The sequence below is a fragment of the Drosophila serrata genome, unplaced genomic scaffold (genome assembly GCF_035046125.1).
Source record: "Drosophila serrata isolate PLE 108 unplaced genomic scaffold, ASM3504612v1 contig_184, whole genome shotgun sequence".
Taxonomy (NCBI): Eukaryota; Metazoa; Arthropoda; class Insecta; order Diptera; family Drosophilidae; genus Drosophila; species Drosophila serrata.
In genome coordinates, this window is record NW_028257082.1 from 10,134,776 (window position 1) to 10,151,976 (window position 17,201).

Sequence of the window (17,201 nt, forward strand, 5' to 3'; positions counted from 1 at the left end):
TAAAGGGAGAAAGTTACCCTTAGTAAAAGTTTACTATAGAATGCCTTATTCGTAGCACTTGAGGTTTAGTGTTCGGTTTGCCCTTTTTACTTTACTTTTTTTAACTGAAATGCAGACGGTAATGCGCTTTATCAGTCATACCATTCTTACCAAGACAGACTTGTCAATGTCATATCAATGATGGGTTAATGTACCGGTATTACTGATATCTATAACTTAAATTAAAAACACTAAAAAAAAAACACGAGTATTTCCACTTTTCTTAGGTTAATTTCTTATAATGGCATTCGGAATAATCCGTAATTGCATTAAAAATGTAATCATGTTATTTCCAAGAAAATGAAATCTTAAATCAAAAATATTTTGCTGATTTACTTATTGAGCTGCTTTTATAATTCAAATTAAATGTTACAGCAATTTCGTTCAATTTATGTGCAATATATTTATTGTTTTATTTTATTTATTTTTTTCATTTGTTATCTGTCTCGTCATGGTAGATGGATGCTTTGCTTTAATAGCATTTGAGTCAATAATCACATAATCGCCGACGTGCGATAGTAAATGTGAAGAGGTTTCTTGGGCAACCTTTGTCAAATGTCGAAGTCAGTATGAAAAATTAAACTGTCGCCAACGGTTGTGTGAAAGAAGGAGCCATTACTTTATATAATATAAAATATAAATATATAAAATGCATCGATCGGTGTTGTTGCTGCTGATTTCAGTCCTCGTACTGAGTGCGGCATCTGCTATACCAGCAAGTCAGGAGGAGAACTGGCAGCCAGAGTTGAGTGCGGAAAGCGTCCTGAAGGTGGATAGCGCCGAAGATCTCAAGCCCCCAGACAGCTACTCGGAGGAGCAAAAGGATGAGTCTTACGATACGGATGCCAATTCCAGTGATTTGCTCTCATTCGAAGAAGGGAACCACTCCGAAAACGAATCCGGAGAACAGATCAACGCTAGGAGACGAAGATCCGTAGAACAGGAAAAGTATAGGAATTTAGAACTTCTTGCCACCATTTGCCCCAAAAAGGACTTTAAGGATCTGGAGGAGAACCCTTTAATAAGTGTTAAAATCGAAATAGAAGATATGTATGCGATTTGTGCTCAGTTAAAGGACAGACACACGCAAAGGAGGAGATGATTTTAAAAAGCCATGAAATGAGGTGTAACCTTATGAATTTAAATAAAGTCTGTAGAATTCCCAAGCTGATATTACCTTTGAAATTCATTTTACCTTCCCTTTCCTCAGCCCTGATCCATTTGTCATCTGTGGCCTTATCGCTAATACCATCCTTATCAAGACGGCGGCGTCAATGTCGCCAAACTCAGACCGAAGATGTGTCAGTTTGATTTTAGTTTATGCCGTAAATATTTCATGAACTTTATTTCATTACCATATATATTTCAGATTTTGAAAAAGACGTAATATTAGTTAAATAAATGCAGTGTATTTCATGAAATTGATTGCTGAAATAGGAGTAAATATTAAATTTCTATAAATTTATATTTGAAAAATAATTTTTAAAGTAAAACAACCTAGGCATAAACGCATAACTTGTTGTCTTTTTGTGTAGCCTGTGTTTTGACTTGTGCCATCTGCATTTTGCACTTGTTCTGACGTTTTTTGGGATATTGAAAACTTTGCTGGCAAATTTTTTGCTGGCGGCATCCCTTATGTCTGTCTCCTGGCTGTCAGCTTTTATTGTTGTTGCTGTTGTGGCTGATAAGGCACGTTTTTGGGCCCACCCCTTTGTGGCCAAACAACAAATTTTGTGTGAACTATTTCTTGAACATCTGTATATATGTATGTATGTATGGTTGTGTCAGTATGCATGCAGTATTCCCCGTGCTAATCGAATTTTTCCCATCAGGTGTGTGTGTGTGTGACTGGTTTTTGGGGCCTTTCTCTTGAAATTTTCTTTCTCTCGCATATGAAATTCTGAGTTTCCATTGTTGTTTACTTGACAAGCGGAATACTTTGCTTGTGAGCTTGGCACGTTCAAGTTGTTTACGTGGCTTTAATACCTGATAGTTTGATATGTCAGGGCACCTGTGTGCGGCCAATCACGAATGCTTTAATAAGGAAATAAAATAAAGCAACAGCTGTTTCATTTCAACTACAATTCCCATTGCTTACTTTATCGATTTATATAGATTTTTATACCTTGTTATTATTATTTCAGTCAGAAGTTTGTTACACAGGGAAGGAGTCATTTCCGACCCTATAAACTATATATATTCTTGATCAGCATCATATGCCGATCTAGTTATGTCTGAGAAAAATATTTTTTTCCAAAAATTTTAAAATTTTATTAAGGGTTACATTGTCCAGACACACACGGCGTATACTTAATTTAAGGGTTTTCACGTTAAGTATACGCCATGTATGCCTTTAGCTGACCAGCTGTATGGATTAACCTGATGAGCTTATTTTAACTGCTTTGAATTTAAAACTGAAATAAATTCCCAAACCTGTGTCAAAACCAAATTTTTTTTACCGTGGCACTATTTGCAAAGAACAGTGAAAAACATTTTATTATTATAATTTTAGACAGAAGTTTAAAAACGCACTGAAGGAGTCATTTCGGACCCCATAAGTCATATTTAATCTTTATCAGAAGGGGTTACATAGTTACAATTGTCAAAATTTGACAAAAAATTGAATTTTTTAAGATGTTTAATTTAGAATGCAGATTTATAAACATAAGAAAAAATAATAAAAAAAACAATTTGAAACTAAAGCAGTTTGGCTTAGTTATGAGTTTTTAAACTTTAAATTGTTAGTTAGGCTAATGACAAATCAAACTTATTCTTTAATTTCTCCGTCTCTTAGATCTTTATTGATTTAGCATTAAAATAAAACAAATGGCTTGCACAAAGAACTGACGATAATAAAAAAACACGATAACAGAATTTCAGCTTTTAACTAACACCATGAAAAACTCTCAAACAAACCCAAAGAAAAACGTTAAAAAAAAAACAGCAAAATAAATGCAACAATTTCGCGGTGGAACATTATCTAAAAAAAGGAAAAAACATGCAAAAAAGAGGAGACGGCAAGAGAGACTGAGAGGAAAATGGAATAGTTGCAGCCACAAAGGAAAACTTCTCGAAAATTATTTCAGTTGCCCAAGTCGAGTGCAGTCGTGTGGAAGTGAAAACGAAAAGAAGCCAAAAAAGAGCACACAAAAAATAAGCAACCGAACAGCCAAAGGCCAAAAAGTGTTAAATACACTTTCCATAATTAGCCCTCAAAGTGATCAAAATATCTGTGGTCTTGAGTCTTTCACATTTTTGGAGTTTCCATTGCACTTTCACGCACTTGCAGTTCAAGATTTAATGATTATATAATTCTGGTGATTATATAAGCCACAAAATTGAACAAGATTCTGCCGCTGAGTCGAAGTTTCAGTCAACAAAAGTGAAAAGTGGAAAAGCAAAGCTCTATTCAGATTGCTGCTGAAAAGCCGGCAAAATACAAATAATATTTTTGCACGGGCGAAATTTTGACAGGCGGGCAGGCAAACAACAACTACTGGGAAAAAGAGCAACCAAAAGTTCCGCAGGCAAAGAGAGTGAGGCTGAGAAAATAGAAAAGCGGAAAATAGGAAAAGTGAACAAACGGAGGAAGCAAAAGAGTGCCACCGGCGCGAGTGCGAATTTATAAATAAAACCAGCGGCTAGGAAGAGAGATCCGGCGTCTCTTCTTCGAAGAGTAAACAAAAAAGCGATGCCGGAGCCATTGGGATTGGTCTGGTCGGTGCCGGAGACGCGGAAGAGGGCGCCCGTTATCAAGGTATCCTGCGGCATCGGTGACACCGATGGCTTTCCCGCCTTCGACGTTGACTCGGATGCGTATGCCTCCAAGGATGATACCAGATGGGGTTTCCTCATCACCGGCGGTGCCGAGTTCCATATGCCGCTAACAGTCTTCCAGGTGAGTTGTCCTCCTCCAACTTCTCTAGGTTCCTCCTGGGAACGATGGCAGCTGGTTAAATTGAAGCAATATTTGGGATACAGTCTGTGTTCCCTTTCAACATTGGGTTATAAAGAACATCAATCAATAATAATAATGAATAATAAACAAGAAGAGAGGTACTGTGATACTACTGCTGACTATAAAATATTGCTGAGAACATGCTGAGCTATGTCTATTGGCAATCGGAAATTCTTTTAGCCAGTTTTCACTGTAGCTCTTAGACAGCTGCAATTGCCGTTCCGTCATTGTTTCCATTTTTTGTTGTTTGTTATTTTGATTTTTGGTCGTGGGCCAGAACGACAAGCAATCTGAAGTCAAATTTGAATTCCAATTATGCTATGACGAAGTCACATCGAATGCAAATTGTCTGCCGCCATATAGAACTGAACATTATATTGTTTTTGGCATCTGCACCTGCCGCACCCCGTCTTCCGTTCTGCCTTGTTTGTATCTCTTTTGGCTCACTTGAGTTTCGAGTGAATGTACAATATTTGGGTTAGTCGAGTTCTACTTCTTTTTTTTCATATATGTATAAATAATGCCTACCATGAGAGTCATTGAAATATGGCTTGGATTTCAAAAGATTCACTTGAAAGTATTGTGAAATATATCCCACTTTATACAAAATGTATAAATATATATGAGAATTTCCTGTAGGGTAATCTTGATTTAATATTTCAATATTTTAATAAATATATTTTCAACCTATTTCCCTGACGAGCACTGTTTTATATATGTAGGTAAAGTGTTTTCCCATAAGGCACACACAACTATTAGTATTGCTTTCGGCTTTTGAGAAACATTTTACTTTTGACGTCTCTCGTTTTGTCTAAAAAAAAACTGCTTTGTTTGTTTTATTTTTGAATTTAATTCTTATTGAGGGCAAGTGTCTGTAAGGTATGATGAGCTCGGTTTGTTATAGAAAATATAATGGAAATATTTTGGATATTAAATTAAAATAATAAGTAAACTAACTTTTATGTAAATGCTGCTTCAATATATTTTTTATTGAGGTAAAGTTTCCCTTTTAACTATATTTCCTTTGTTTAATTACATTCCTATTATTAATTATCTTTTATAAATACAATACAATACTTCCCTTGATTATAATCTGGATTAGTTTTTACATCCCTTTATAGTTTACTTTCCAGGGTATTTATCACTTCGATTTTGGCGCCTTCGCAAATGCCGCCTCGAGTGTATGTTTTGCTTTAAATTTTTATTGTTTTTCATTATTTCTGGGGGTTTCTTTTCGGGAGCAGCTGTCTCAGTTAGCCCATCTCGTATAGATGTCATCTGTATCTGTCGTCCGTCCACGCATCGCGTATACGCGATATTTTCCGAACCCAAACTCAAAAGTACGCAAAAGCCCATTCAATTGCGCCTCGAATCTCGCGACGTGCGGTTTCTGCCCGATCCGCGGAAAGTGAAAGGACCCGAAAGGGGGCCTCGGCAGTCTCGCTCTCGATTTCATCCTTTTTGGACTTGCAGGTGACCCCCGACGGTCTGGCCGACAAAGCGGGCATTCGCCTGGGCGACATCATACTCGAGATAAACGAGGAGGACGCCACGCAGCTGACACTGTCCCAGGCCCACGAGAAAATCAACGCAACGCCCAAGAAGATACATTTCCTGCTGCGCAAGTAGGTTGCCCCAGATCCTCTTCCCCATGGCTCTCTCTCTTTGGGCCAACGTTTAACTTATGTAATGAGTAAACCACTGTCTCCTTTCCAACCTCCGAGAACAGCATGGAGGAGGATGATCCCATGGGCCAGTTCGAGGCCGGCGAGGAGAAGTCGATTGTAATGCGGATTCCCAAGCCTTTGCCGCCGCCAAGTGGTAAGTAGTTTAGCCTAGTTACTTGGACATACTTTGTTGCCGTCAAAACGTCAACCCCATTTTAACCAGAAAAGAAAATATATTAAGAAATTAATATAAACATAATACACAGCAAAGGGAAATCCGTCTTATTTAAGTTCGAAAGCTGTGCCCCTTGATACTCACTTGGCTTTGTATCTCTTTGTAGACTTCCACCCAACCCCCCTGCTTGGCTCGCGTTGTTGGCATCCGATAATGTGGCAAGACCCCCCGGAGCCGCCGAAGCCCAAGAAAAAGAAAACCAAAACCCAGCTGGACGACGAGGGCAACGAGGTGGTCATTGAGCTTAGCGAGGATGAGTCCTCGGACGAGGAGGAGCAGGTGAAGCATCCACACGATTGCATGCCAACAACAACACGCCATCGAAACTAACCCATTCCTTTTTTCCCCCTGTTGTTTTTTCCGGTCTTCCGTATCCGGTCACTGGTCTCCACCTTCCGCTGCCTGTCCTCGATCCCCGTGTAACTCCTTCGTGCGTGTCCAGGAGCTGCCCCACCATCGCATCGTGCGGAACATCCGGCGTTTCTTCGCTGAGGTGGGCGACAACCAGGAGCTACGCACCAGCACCATCGAGAATATGCTGCTGGCCCTGCCCAGCGCCTCCAAGGCCAAGTGAGGGGAGTGCCAGCTGAACCGGCTTAACCCCTGGCAGTTGTCTTAACACCACCGCGCTGAGATAAAATATCATCCTTAAATCAGGAATATCCCTTGCCTTCAGAGAGTTTATTAATTTCCTAGCTTTTGCAATCGGAATTTCTGACTTGTGGGTATATTTTCGCTCAGTGCAGGGTTCTCTCTTTCCCATTTATGTATATAATTTTAGATATTTTGTGTCTGTGTTTTGTGGCTTTAATAAATTACAAATCCCCTGAAAATACCCCACATACCCCAACCTTAATGATTACCCTTTAGGACGGATCCGGGCCAGCTCCATTGAGATGCGCCTGCTAGAGATGCAACGCAAGCTGTCGGCCATAGCTGAAATACCAAAAATTCTGACCTCCACTTTGGCCACCGTCTCGCAAAGCTTTGGCAGGATAAGCGAGTCGGAGGCGGATGAGGATGCGGATGCGGAGGAGGCCTATGTGCAGCGTAAATTCTCATATGACGAGGATGTCCTTGACTTCGAGCTTAGGGATGATGGAGAAGAGCCAGGTGACACTGACAGTGATGAGGATGATTTGGTGCAGGTGGAAGAGGAGGAGGATGAGGATGAGGATGATGAGGAGGATTCAGCTACTGCTGAAGGTGTCAAGCAATCAAAGCTGCTGAAGGATGTCACGCCGGAATCGGATTATGCATCGGAAGCCAATTATCCCTCAAATGAGGCAAGCGATGACACGGCAACCGAGGATGAGCTGGAGGAGGCTAGCGAGGCGGTATACTTTATCAAACTGCCAGAGGCGCTCCCTTCCGAGGATGAGGATAGCGACAGCGACTTCTTGAGCACCACCTACACCTGGAATCTGCGCAATGTGCCCAAGGTGCGCATTAACGATGCCGAGGCCGAGGGCGAACTGACACTGGGCCACCAAAGGAAGGAGCTGCTGGAGCAGGAGCTGAAGCAAGGCCAGGAGAAAAAGCGGGAGCAGCAGGAGGAACAATCAAAGGTGCGCCCTGCCACGCCCACTCCGCAGGCCCCATCCCAGGACTCCGCTGAAGGACAGACACAAAAGGTAATGGCTGCCGACACGCATTCCAATCTGCTAACTCAGAAATTCAACAGTCACACCTGATTCTTGTGGAATTTTTAACAAGATTTTATCAAAATTTAATTTCATAATAGACAACATTTTGAAGTAATGTTTATCTTTAAATATTAAACACTTTATTCCCCCTAAACAGTTGCTCTTTAGACTGGATAAGCTGGAACGATCCTGGCCCTGGGCGGACCGTGAAAAAATCATCTACAAGTATGAGTATTAAACCTGGAAAATAAATCCCTATGTAACCCGCTATAAATTCCAGACAATCCACGTGTCATCTTGTGCCCCGCAAGCCACTGGGATTGGTGGGACAGCGAATGCAGCTGCTGCTCAAGGACAGAAAGGAGTAAGCTGCGAAGGGGCAAAGTCAGGGGAGAGCCATGTTAAACAGTTCCTGCCAGTAGCTTAAGTCCAACCTCAGAGGGCTGGGAGTGACGAAGTATCCAACTTTTAATTGAGTTCATTATGCAAATACACAGGCGACAACAGCAGCCTCAACTCTGGCAGCACTTCAATTAAAAGCCGCACACCAGGGTGTATGCGAAACTCTATTCAAACACTCATTCACACACACACACACACACCCTTTTGGGTTTGGTAAAATTTTTAATTAAAGTGCACTCTCGAATGCCAAACAAAAAAATCACTGCCAAAGCCAGGCGGCCACCCGTAACCAGAGTCAAAATCAAGACGAAACCCAAGCCAAAAGTAGAACAACTTGGCCAACAGTTCCCCAACTCCAAAAGGCACTCGCAACTTGGCCAGGTTATGCATTATTTGTGACCTACCGCACCATAAATTTCAGTTGAAGGCCAACGTAATGCACTTATCCACTTAACATCAGAATGTGCGAGTCACGCAAAATACACCAGCACAGGCCATTACGATAGTGAAAACCATTTCTTTAAACCTTAAACACATTTTTTATAGCTTTTTGTACTCTTTTAATTTGATTGATTGGTATAATTGTTTCTTATTAATATTTTCAATTTTACCTAATTTTATGATCAATCAAGTTTCTCTTTCATATATTACTGTCATATTTCTCTTGCTTTAAATTTGATCAAATTCGAAAGGAAAAGCTCGTTCAAAGGATTAACTTACTAACCAACAAAATTCATGTAGAAATAAAGTTTACTTAAAATAAGTTCCTTACTTAAATGTATTAAATTTGCTTAAAAGTTTCTTACCATTTTGGTTGTTTTCAAATACAATATTATTCAAGTTCATCTTAGTTTTAACCAAATTTCATACAGGAAATATTTTCCGATATATTAAATTGAATAAAATATTAACTTTTTTCCTAACTCTGTGATTAATTTGCACTCTTTCAGTTAAGTTTCTGCACGTCTTTCCTTTAATGTAAGCTACTTGATGCAAGATTAGCTCGGTAAGTGAAATAAGTGGCTTGTTGTCTCGGCTCATATCTCGCTCGAGCGGCTTTCATAAATGTTTTCCCTTCTGGAAAACTCACTTTCGATGGCGGTTGCCAGCCCTCGAGTCGTACAAACACATGGTGAATTAAACAGCTCATTTGCCTGTTGCCTCGCTCGCTGATGGGGAAAGTTTACTCCCGGCGCATACGTGGCGTATGCGCGATATCAACCTGGACTCTAAACAGCATCATGTTCACTCTATGCTTTCGGGCGCGAATAATCTACGGAATTATGAGTGTTTTTGCAGAGGGGAGAGGGGGAGAGATAGTTAGAGAGTGCTGCTAGTGCACACTGATAGTGTACAATGTGGAAATGCCACTTATAGCACACACTTTACATGCATAAAACATTGTGCGGCACAATGGGCCAACAGTGAGGACACGTGTCTGCAGCACAATCACTGGGCGGGTGCCACATTCACTCCCACTCACATATTGTGCCACTTGCAGGGACATCATTAAAAACCAGCAACAGAAAATGGCCAAGCCAGAGCCAGACCTCAACGGATAGTCCTCAATAAGTGTCAACAAATGTTGACAGCACAGCAATGTGGCCTGATGTGGGCATTGACTTTTGTCCTGGGCCCAGTTTGGACACATATTTTGTCGTTTTTGTTATATTTTTTCAGGTACTTTTAGTAGTTTTTTTTTTATAGCTCTTGTGGTACTTAATAATTTTACTTCTAAGCCCAACTGAACTTTAATTTATAATTTTACAGTTGAAAGCTCATAAAGTACGGAACAATTTACACAAATTTTCAATAAAACTTACCCATACTTACTAGTTAAAAGTTTTTAAATGACTCGAGCGTGCTTTACACAAATTACCTGGGATTTCATAATTTCCTCCTATTTTGTTTTTCCCCTGAAGTCAAATACTTCTCATTCTCATTCATTACAAATAAGGCTTCAATTTGCCACACAAACAAATTTTCGGCTAAATGGAATCCGTAAGCACCTGTTGGGCTTTGCTTTCAACCTGGCCATCGTCCGTCCATGTCCATGGGGAACAAGTGCTGTGGAGCTCACTTCAAATGGCATTCATTAAATGAGCATTAGGTTCTGCTTCGTCGTTGCCATTGCCATTTGCCTTTGCTATTTTGCTGTGGCTCCTACTGCTCCTGACAGCCTGCTCCTGGATTCATTAAACCAACTGAAAGTTGACTAATTAGCTGCCACAGGTACTTTGGAAATGTTTAGCATACATATACATATAATTAAAATTTTATTACATCTGCGTACATTCATAGACACACTAAAAGCGATTGCCAGAAAGCTCAGCTTACCACAGAGAGAGATATATGTATATATTTATGCGGGAAAGGGGGAAGTGCTGCGTCTGGGTCTGTCCTAGGATACACTTAACACTTAAAACAACAATGATATTTGATATCCACATAAATTCTTACATTCATAGGTACAATAAATATGTTTGCATTTACCGGCCGGTGGCTGAAATTCATTTTGCATTTTGCATTCTGACGAAACCAAAGTAATCTGAGGAATATACTATGAAAACTTAACATTTAGCCCGGCTGCAGAATGCACTAAAATTTATTTCAACCTCAGCTGGCACAGGAATTTTCCTGACGGCGTCATCAAAGTATGTGGAAGTTGTAAGACCTATACTTTGGGTGACAGCAAGTATGCCATAAAAATATTGCAAGGGATAAATTAAAAAAACTATAAAAAGATCTCTTACAAGAAAAGAAGTAAAAACGAGGGAAATGCATACTTTCGGGCACCCGAATTATGACTTTGAAACCTCCATATACTTGAGGGACATCCTTGTAGGACATTAACTGGTTCTAAGGATCTGCTGCTACTATTGGTGGGGCTCGGGTTCGTGACCTGTTTTGGTTTTGGTATTTCAGTGGCTTAAACTATGAGATGTTGTTTGACTCGAAGGATTCAACCTAGAGTGCCTCATCGGCCATGTTCTGTTGGCCAGCTCCCTCCATTCGCACGATGACCGTGCCCATGCCATTGGAACTGAGACTGGGATTGGTATTGGGTTGGTGGCCATCGCTGGTGGTGCGTGATTCCGGAGCCACCGGTTCCTGGGATGTCCCAGCTGCCACCGCCTCGGCCACATCCTCTGCAATGGTTGTCATCAATGTCGGCCTATCGGCCACACCCACCTCGGATTTGGCTGGTGCCAGCGTCAGCTCCCGCTCCTCCATGAGGGGCTGGCATTGGCGGGAATTGTCGATGGTTTGGCGGCGTTTCAGGAACGGCATCCGGCTGCGCCAGCCGTCGAGGAAAGTCGATGAACTCGCCAGGCTCTGGCTGCGTGCTCGATGTTGGTCCGGATCCGGATTCTGCTGCTGGTTGTTGTGGTGGTGATGGGGGCCGGAGGAGGCTCGCCGCTTGACCGACATGTCCTTTAGTCATACCTTCTCCTCTCCTGGCAGTGGCGGTCCGCAGCGCACGAACTACAATCAAAAGAACTGAGAATTTGCTATCATGGTGGTTGGCAGGTTGGCAACGGTGCGTCGGCTTCTGTGACTGTCTCGAATGCTTTTTAGTTTTTTAGTTATAATTATTATATAATTTGCATGCGATTAATGCGTTTCGAAAGAGAGGCCAATCAACTGTGTGAGTGTGCTTAAAGTGTGCTAGCTACTATAGTGTTTCTGCTGCATTACGCATACGCGCCGTAGCCCATGGTACAAAGTCAAATAAAGAAAGGAAAAGGGAAAGGGAATTCAAAGCGTGTGAAGCTTTAGTAGAAATCTTACCGAGACCTGAGTGGCTGTGTAGGAGTTTGTCCGCGGCCGGTTGCTGAAGCACATCATCCGCCACTTGCGTTTCACTTGGGCAATCACCTCGCCGTTGAAGAAACAGAACAAAGTGGCAACGCACAGACCCTGAAAGGAGCAGGAGAAGGACGAATGTAATATGAATAGAGTGGGTGAGCTGGCTAAATTATCGTCGGAGCTTATCGCAGTTGTCCTTATTACAATGCCTATTATTTTTCTCCCTTTTCGATACGCTACCGAAAGGTATTCTAAGCTGACTCGGAGCTAACTGATTTAAATAAAACAAAAAGAGATAAAGAAAAGCCTTGTGCCATTTAGATTTCTCTCTCTTGTTTTAAATTTTTAAAACCTCCCTTGGGAATAAATACTCTCAAAGAGTATATCCAGATTCGTTATAACCCAAGAGCTCCTCTCTGCCTGGTCCCTTGTTGCCCGTCAGTTGGTCCTAATACAATACATAATACAATTTAGCTTGTTCCTTTGGGTTATGTTCCCCACTTCGGCCCGCGGCTAGCACAATATTCATTTCGCCTGTCAGACGACCACCACTTGAGCGAACTTTAGTCCTTCGTCCTTTGTCCTGCCGATCCGAACCGACTGCTGGCCATTTGTCTCTCCACTTTCTGCCTGATTGTCGCAGGCGGCCGCACATATACATATCCTACTATATATGTAAATATTTAATGTATGGCCGGATGTACGTGCATTGACTGCCGGCAGGATTTCTAGTTCGCACTTCGGTGGAGGGGCTTCGTTTTGATTGCCACTACTCACGGAGGCCCATCATGGACTCAATCAGCCGCAGTTGCCAACCATTTGCTCCTCTAGGTCTTTACCTTCAAGTTCCATCATCATCAGCATAGGGTTTTTTGTTGCCTTTCCGAGCATATTGCAAATAAGACATTTCGTTATTTGATTGTAAACGTAGAAATTCCGGGCATTTTACTGATTATCTTCGCTCAAGATTCTTGGGCTCGCAAGGAAAATATATTTGATGCCGCCAAAAGGTATTTGAGTTACTGACTATGAGTTGAGAGATTTTTGATTTGGAATACTGTGGTATTTAGTTTGGAATAAGTCAAAAAATTCAGGTTAATTTAGATCCTTAGCTGCTTGAACATAACTGAAATATCTCCAGGATTTCCAGTATTTAAATTGTGTTCATATGTCTCTCGTTCCCTGTTTCTGTTCTCTTTTAGCTAATTCTGAAACTAAAACCATTTTGACTTCCTTTGCTCCCTTTGTTATGTAAAACGCTTCCCATTCCACATAGTTTGTTGTTATTTAGTTGTTTTGGTTAGCACAGTTGGTTCCGGAATATGCTTGACCACAGAAAGGATAATAGAAATGTGTGTGAAACACAATAGACAGACAATATATTTGCAGGACTTGGAATTTAGTTGATACCAGTTCCTATACTGTCTCCTATTTTGTATTCCGTATTTTTTGTTGGTTCGTTTATAAAGCTTCCGTTTAAACTTTGCTCCTTGTACCATTTTTCAAGAGCTCTCTTTGAAACAAAGTTTTTGGACAGATTACAGATTTTGTTTCTTATTTCTTTCCGGCTGTGAAACAAAGTGCTTAAGTTTTTAGGAGTTAGATTACAGAGCAATTTCTTTTTGAACTTAAACGAAGATGGGACTTAAATGTTTTCCAAATAGTAGCAAAACATTTTAGGCAGCTAATAAGCTTAAGTAAAGCAATTAGGAGATTCCCAAAATGTAGTCAAAAAGTCAAGTCCTGGGCAGGAATACAGTCCACGCCATTCAAATATCACGACTACTTCTGCTGACATCCGGCGTTTGTTTATTCCCTGTTAGCTCTCTGCCAAGCGGAAGTTTTTAATTCAATTTGAGTAAAACGTGTTCTGTCTGTACATCTGTTAAATACCAAATGTCCCTGAGCTCTTTTGGGGGTTGGGAGAATGGGGAGGAGAGCCAGGGGAAAAGCTGACAAGCTGTGAAATGCCAATTGCAGTAAGTTTCTGATTTTAGCAGAAAAACAACCGAATAAACACATTTACAATGCATATAAATTCTCATTTAAGTGCAAGTATTTCCGGGATTTCCCCCTCTTTAGCCGAGTCAAAAATTATTTGATATTCTTTGCGGAGCTTAAAACTTGCAGAGAATCTTTTATGACTCTCGACATCTTCAGTACGGCTGCCACAATAAATCCAAATTATATGCAACCGCACAGCTCGAAGGGAAAACTTTGCCATCTTCCCCAGCAAATGCGGCTAAAGAAAAACAAGACAATAAAAAATAAAATAAATAAGCCACAAGGAAGGTCCCTCAACTCGCAAAAAGGAGATTTTATCAATCGATTGACACTGACGAAAGCGGCTCAGGAAGAGGTGACATTGTTCATTGAAACACATAAAACAAAGAAAGAAAGAACTCATCTGCAGCTAAGCCACACCCAACGAAGGTTTTATGTTTATTTGCAGGATAATGGACTTTTTGCTTTTGTTTCAAGAATTCAATTTCTAGAAATGTCACGATTGTAAATGTGCTGAAAATGCCAACTGTCAGTCGGAGATACAGGATTGTCTTTAATGTGGCGACAAAAATGTTTTCTAAGACCTTGAATTCTATATAGATTTTAAGAAATCGCTCTGTGAAGGAGAACATCAATTCGAACAAGTTCAGCTACAAGTTTTACCAAAGTGAAACCACTTCATTTATCAGAGAACTTCGCACTTTTTCGTTTGATTCAATAAATGTACTTCCTTCATCCTTTTCCTTTGATGTAACAAATGAAATGAACCTTGCATTTGCATTTGCAAATCAGCTAAGTTGCGACTGCAAACCATTTACCAAAGGCACCGTTCGATAAGACACTTGGGGGACTTAATCTAGATGATGCGAGTGTTGCTGCCAGCTGGAGATTTTTTCCTGTTCTTTAAGAGAAATATGTTAACTGACTGTAAATGCTGGTCTATCGAGACTGACTTGGCCGGAGGGACAAGCTCGGTTGGCTTTTATGAGTTCCTCCTCCATGCGGGAGTGCATTTCATGCTCAACTTGCTGCCGGGCAACCAACAGAGCGAAGCGTGGCATTCTTCCAGCGGGAAGCATCACCCCGGGTCAATCTCTGCCAGCGTTTTAATATGCCGAGGTCTTGGACAAATACCAATGGGGAAATGGGCGAAAATTCCACATGGCATGTATTTTTTTTTATTATTGATTCCAGGATCTAATGAGCTTGTTCCACGGCATCCCAGTAATGCGCAGAGCCGGGCTTATTTGCATTCCCAGTTGCAAAAAAAAGTGAACACTAACATCATAACTTTTCAGCTGGCTCAGAGTCGTAAAGTGATTTTATGAAACCGTGCGAAACAAAAAGCCCGAACGAAAACATTTTACTTACTTGGAACGAGGCCGTAAACGCCGAGATGATTTCGTATGTATTCTCCCAGGGATGTCCGGGTGCCGGGCGAAACGGCGTAACGATGTACTGGAGGCCAAGTAGGGGAACCAGCAGCAGGGTGGCCCTAACGAGGATGAGATGAGGGGAATCGGACGTATTACAATGCCTTGTTGTTTTTATTTTTACTTTTTGTTTTTTAGCTTTGTTTTCGGGTGTGTATTAACATGCAAGTCAACGCTGCGTATGCGTAATTTAAAATGTAAAATGAAGCAAACTTCCAAGTGCAGAACGTATAAACAATAAAAGAGCTCTTGACAGAGGAGAGATGGGGTCCGTCACGATAAATACAAGGGAAACGAAAATATAATTACGCATTCGCCCCGTGGGCCATTTGAGAGTTCTCTACAGGTTTTGGGGGAAAGGTATTCATTGCTCTTTTGTTTTCGTTTCGTTTTTGTTTTTTTTTTGTTTGGTTTTTTTGTGTCAGGTTGAAACTTACCGAAATGCCTGCAGGACGGTTCGGGATGGTCCGCAGCTGCCTTGGATGCTGGCCGGAGCATTTAGCTTCAGCAGGACCACACGCACAATATTGCAGAGGAACAGAAGGTTGAGGAACATCGAGATACAAACGGGCACTACCAGGATATTATCATAGTCGGTGGAGTTCATCCAGCAGCTGCAAGGAGGGTAAGGAGAAATGTGATTCACAGGTCGAATTGATGATTAAATCAATACGTATTTGGGAAAGCAATATCACTCAGAGATAAATTTTAAAATTACATTTATGAAGAAGTTTAAATGAATTTAAAATGTATTGTTATTATTACTATAGAAAGGGTAAACCAATTTAAGTTTGAAGCTTGTAACAATGTGAAGAAATCAATTCTTGAGTTGATCCAGAAACAATACTAATTTTTACCTCTTTTTTCAACATTTTATAAGGGCTTATTAACCGATTAAAAACTGGCGTAGGAAAGCTTTCCGAATTTTTGGCTTAGCTACGAGATTTTTAACATATTAACCTATGCCCACCAATTTTCTCCAGTGTATCCATCCCCTGCATTTTTCACTTACTGCATATTCTCCTCGGGCGTGCCGCCCAGACCGCGTGCCAGGCTGTATACGAATATGACGAGAGCCGGCGAGCCCCAGCCAAAGGCGATCAGCCATTTGACCAGGCGTTTCTCGGATATGAAGGCCGCCACCAGGACTGTGTGCAGATAGAATCCTTCGCACAGCATCCACGAATAGTTCGACAGCAGGAAGTAGTGCAGCTTGATGTGTAGTGCCACACAGCGGATCTAGAAACGGGGGAAAATGGACATGAATATGGGTATTTGGTATGGTAATCGAAACATTGCGCATACGCCAGGTGCGCCCACTTACTGGACTGTGCTGAAGCAGCTCCGTGTTCGGCATGACCAGCAGATACCATATTAGCCACAGGGAGTTATTGGCGGCAAACGAGGCAAACAGGTTCATGTGCAGCGTGATTCGGGCACACTTCAGGGACCTGGGCAGGATAATCGAATGACAAATATGCGTATAGAATAACTTTGGCAGGCACTTTTTTGTTAAGAAGGGAGAAGGGAGTACATTTCGAGGTATTCCACAATTGCAATTCTGTCTGCTAACGAATTTGCATTTTGCCACAAGGCGGTTGGTCGCCACAGATTGGATTGGCCAGCAGTTGTTGGAATAGAAAGGCTATAGTTCATTTCCAACTGCCAAGATATAGAGAATTCTTGCTCAATTTCTTCAATTGAGGTCAAACTGAAGAGGAAACTAGTTGCAACCACTACAATTCGATTTTGTTTTGCCAGATTTTAGTATTACTATCAGAAAACTTGATTTTGAGGGATGTTTTTTGGAAGAAAATATAAAAGACAGGTTAATTCCGGGACTTAAATCATAAAGTTTCCTCAAATATAGTTACAAAATATATATACAATTGAGTTTGTAATAGATTCCCCACACCTAATTTATCCCAAATTTTCTTTTCATTTCATTTAAACAGACAGCCACACCTATTGTATTTTGCTTCAATGCACCAATTTAATTTGTTTTTT

General features: G+C 41.0%; 3 protein-coding genes across 10 annotated transcripts in view; 2 read left to right on the forward strand and 1 right to left on the reverse strand.

Annotated features, from left to right (window-relative positions):
* Window positions 1-591: 591 nt before the first annotated feature.
* LOC110179006 (uncharacterized) lies at window positions 592-1,210 on the forward strand. The gene has a single exon (XM_020946382.2). It carries the CDS (start codon window positions 689-691, stop codon window positions 1,139-1,141), a length of 453 nt encoding a protein of 150 aa, XP_020802041.2. The 5' UTR covers window positions 592-688; the 3' UTR covers window positions 1,142-1,210.
* Window positions 1,211-2,335: 1,125 nt separating this feature from the next.
* On the forward strand, window positions 2,336-8,870 carry LOC110178699 (uncharacterized). 7 transcript variants are annotated; one of them, XM_020946097.2, is made up of 6 exons: window positions 2,834-3,937; window positions 5,471-5,622; window positions 5,727-5,818; window positions 6,770-7,533; window positions 7,703-7,770; window positions 7,826-8,867. In XM_020946097.2, the coding sequence occupies exons 1-6, from the start codon at window positions 3,731-3,733 to the stop codon at window positions 7,911-7,913; spliced, it is 1,371 nt and encodes a 456-aa protein (XP_020801756.2). In that variant the 5' UTR covers window positions 2,834-3,730; the 3' UTR covers window positions 7,914-8,867. The 7 variants fall into 7 exon arrangements, with proteins under 7 accessions (XP_020801599.1, XP_020801756.2, XP_086685245.1 ...); XM_020945940.2 differs by lacking the exons at window positions 6,770-7,533; window positions 7,703-7,770; window positions 7,826-8,867 and adding exons at window positions 6,006-6,178; window positions 6,342-6,732 and having other exon boundaries at window positions 2,336-3,937; XM_086829119.1 differs by lacking the exons at window positions 2,834-3,937; window positions 6,770-7,533; window positions 7,703-7,770; window positions 7,826-8,867 and adding exons at window positions 4,758-4,876; window positions 6,006-6,178; window positions 6,342-6,732.
* A 1,336-nt stretch (window positions 8,871-10,206) lies between these two features.
* Window positions 10,207-17,201, reverse strand: part of Dh31-R (Diuretic hormone 31 Receptor) — a 31,623-nt gene continuing 24,628 nt past the window's right edge. The window contains exons 6-11 of one of the 2 annotated variants that reach the window (XM_086829115.1): window positions 16,519-16,645; window positions 16,207-16,433; window positions 15,632-15,808; window positions 15,133-15,256; window positions 11,740-11,868; window positions 10,207-11,448 (exon numbers count right to left, since the gene is read on the reverse strand). In XM_086829115.1, coding sequence (XP_086685241.1) covers window positions 11,440-11,448; window positions 11,740-11,868; window positions 15,133-15,256; window positions 15,632-15,808; window positions 16,207-16,433; window positions 16,519-16,645 — 793 coding nt within the window. In that variant the 3' untranslated portion in view covers window positions 10,207-11,439. The remainder of the gene's footprint in view (window positions 11,449-11,739; window positions 11,869-15,132; window positions 15,257-15,631; window positions 15,809-16,206; window positions 16,434-16,518; window positions 16,646-17,201) is intronic. The other variant, XM_086829114.1, reaches the window with a different exon arrangement.

Coding starts and splice junctions, on each gene's coding strand:
- LOC110179006 (XM_020946382.2), top strand. CDS start 689: ATGCATCGATCGGTGTTGTTGCTGCTGATTTCAGTCCTCGTACTGAGT.
- LOC110178699 (XM_020946097.2), top strand. CDS start 3,731: ATGCCGGAGCCATTGGGATTGGTCTGGTCGGTGCCGGAGACGCGGAAG. Junction 5,623..5,726: donor ATACATTTCCTGCTGCGCAA/GTAGGTTGCCCC, acceptor CTCCGAGAACAG/CATGGAGGAGGATGATCCCA. Junction 7,534..7,702: donor CTGAAGGACAGACACAAAAG/GTAATGGCTGCC, acceptor CCCCCTAAACAG/TTGCTCTTTAGACTGGATAA.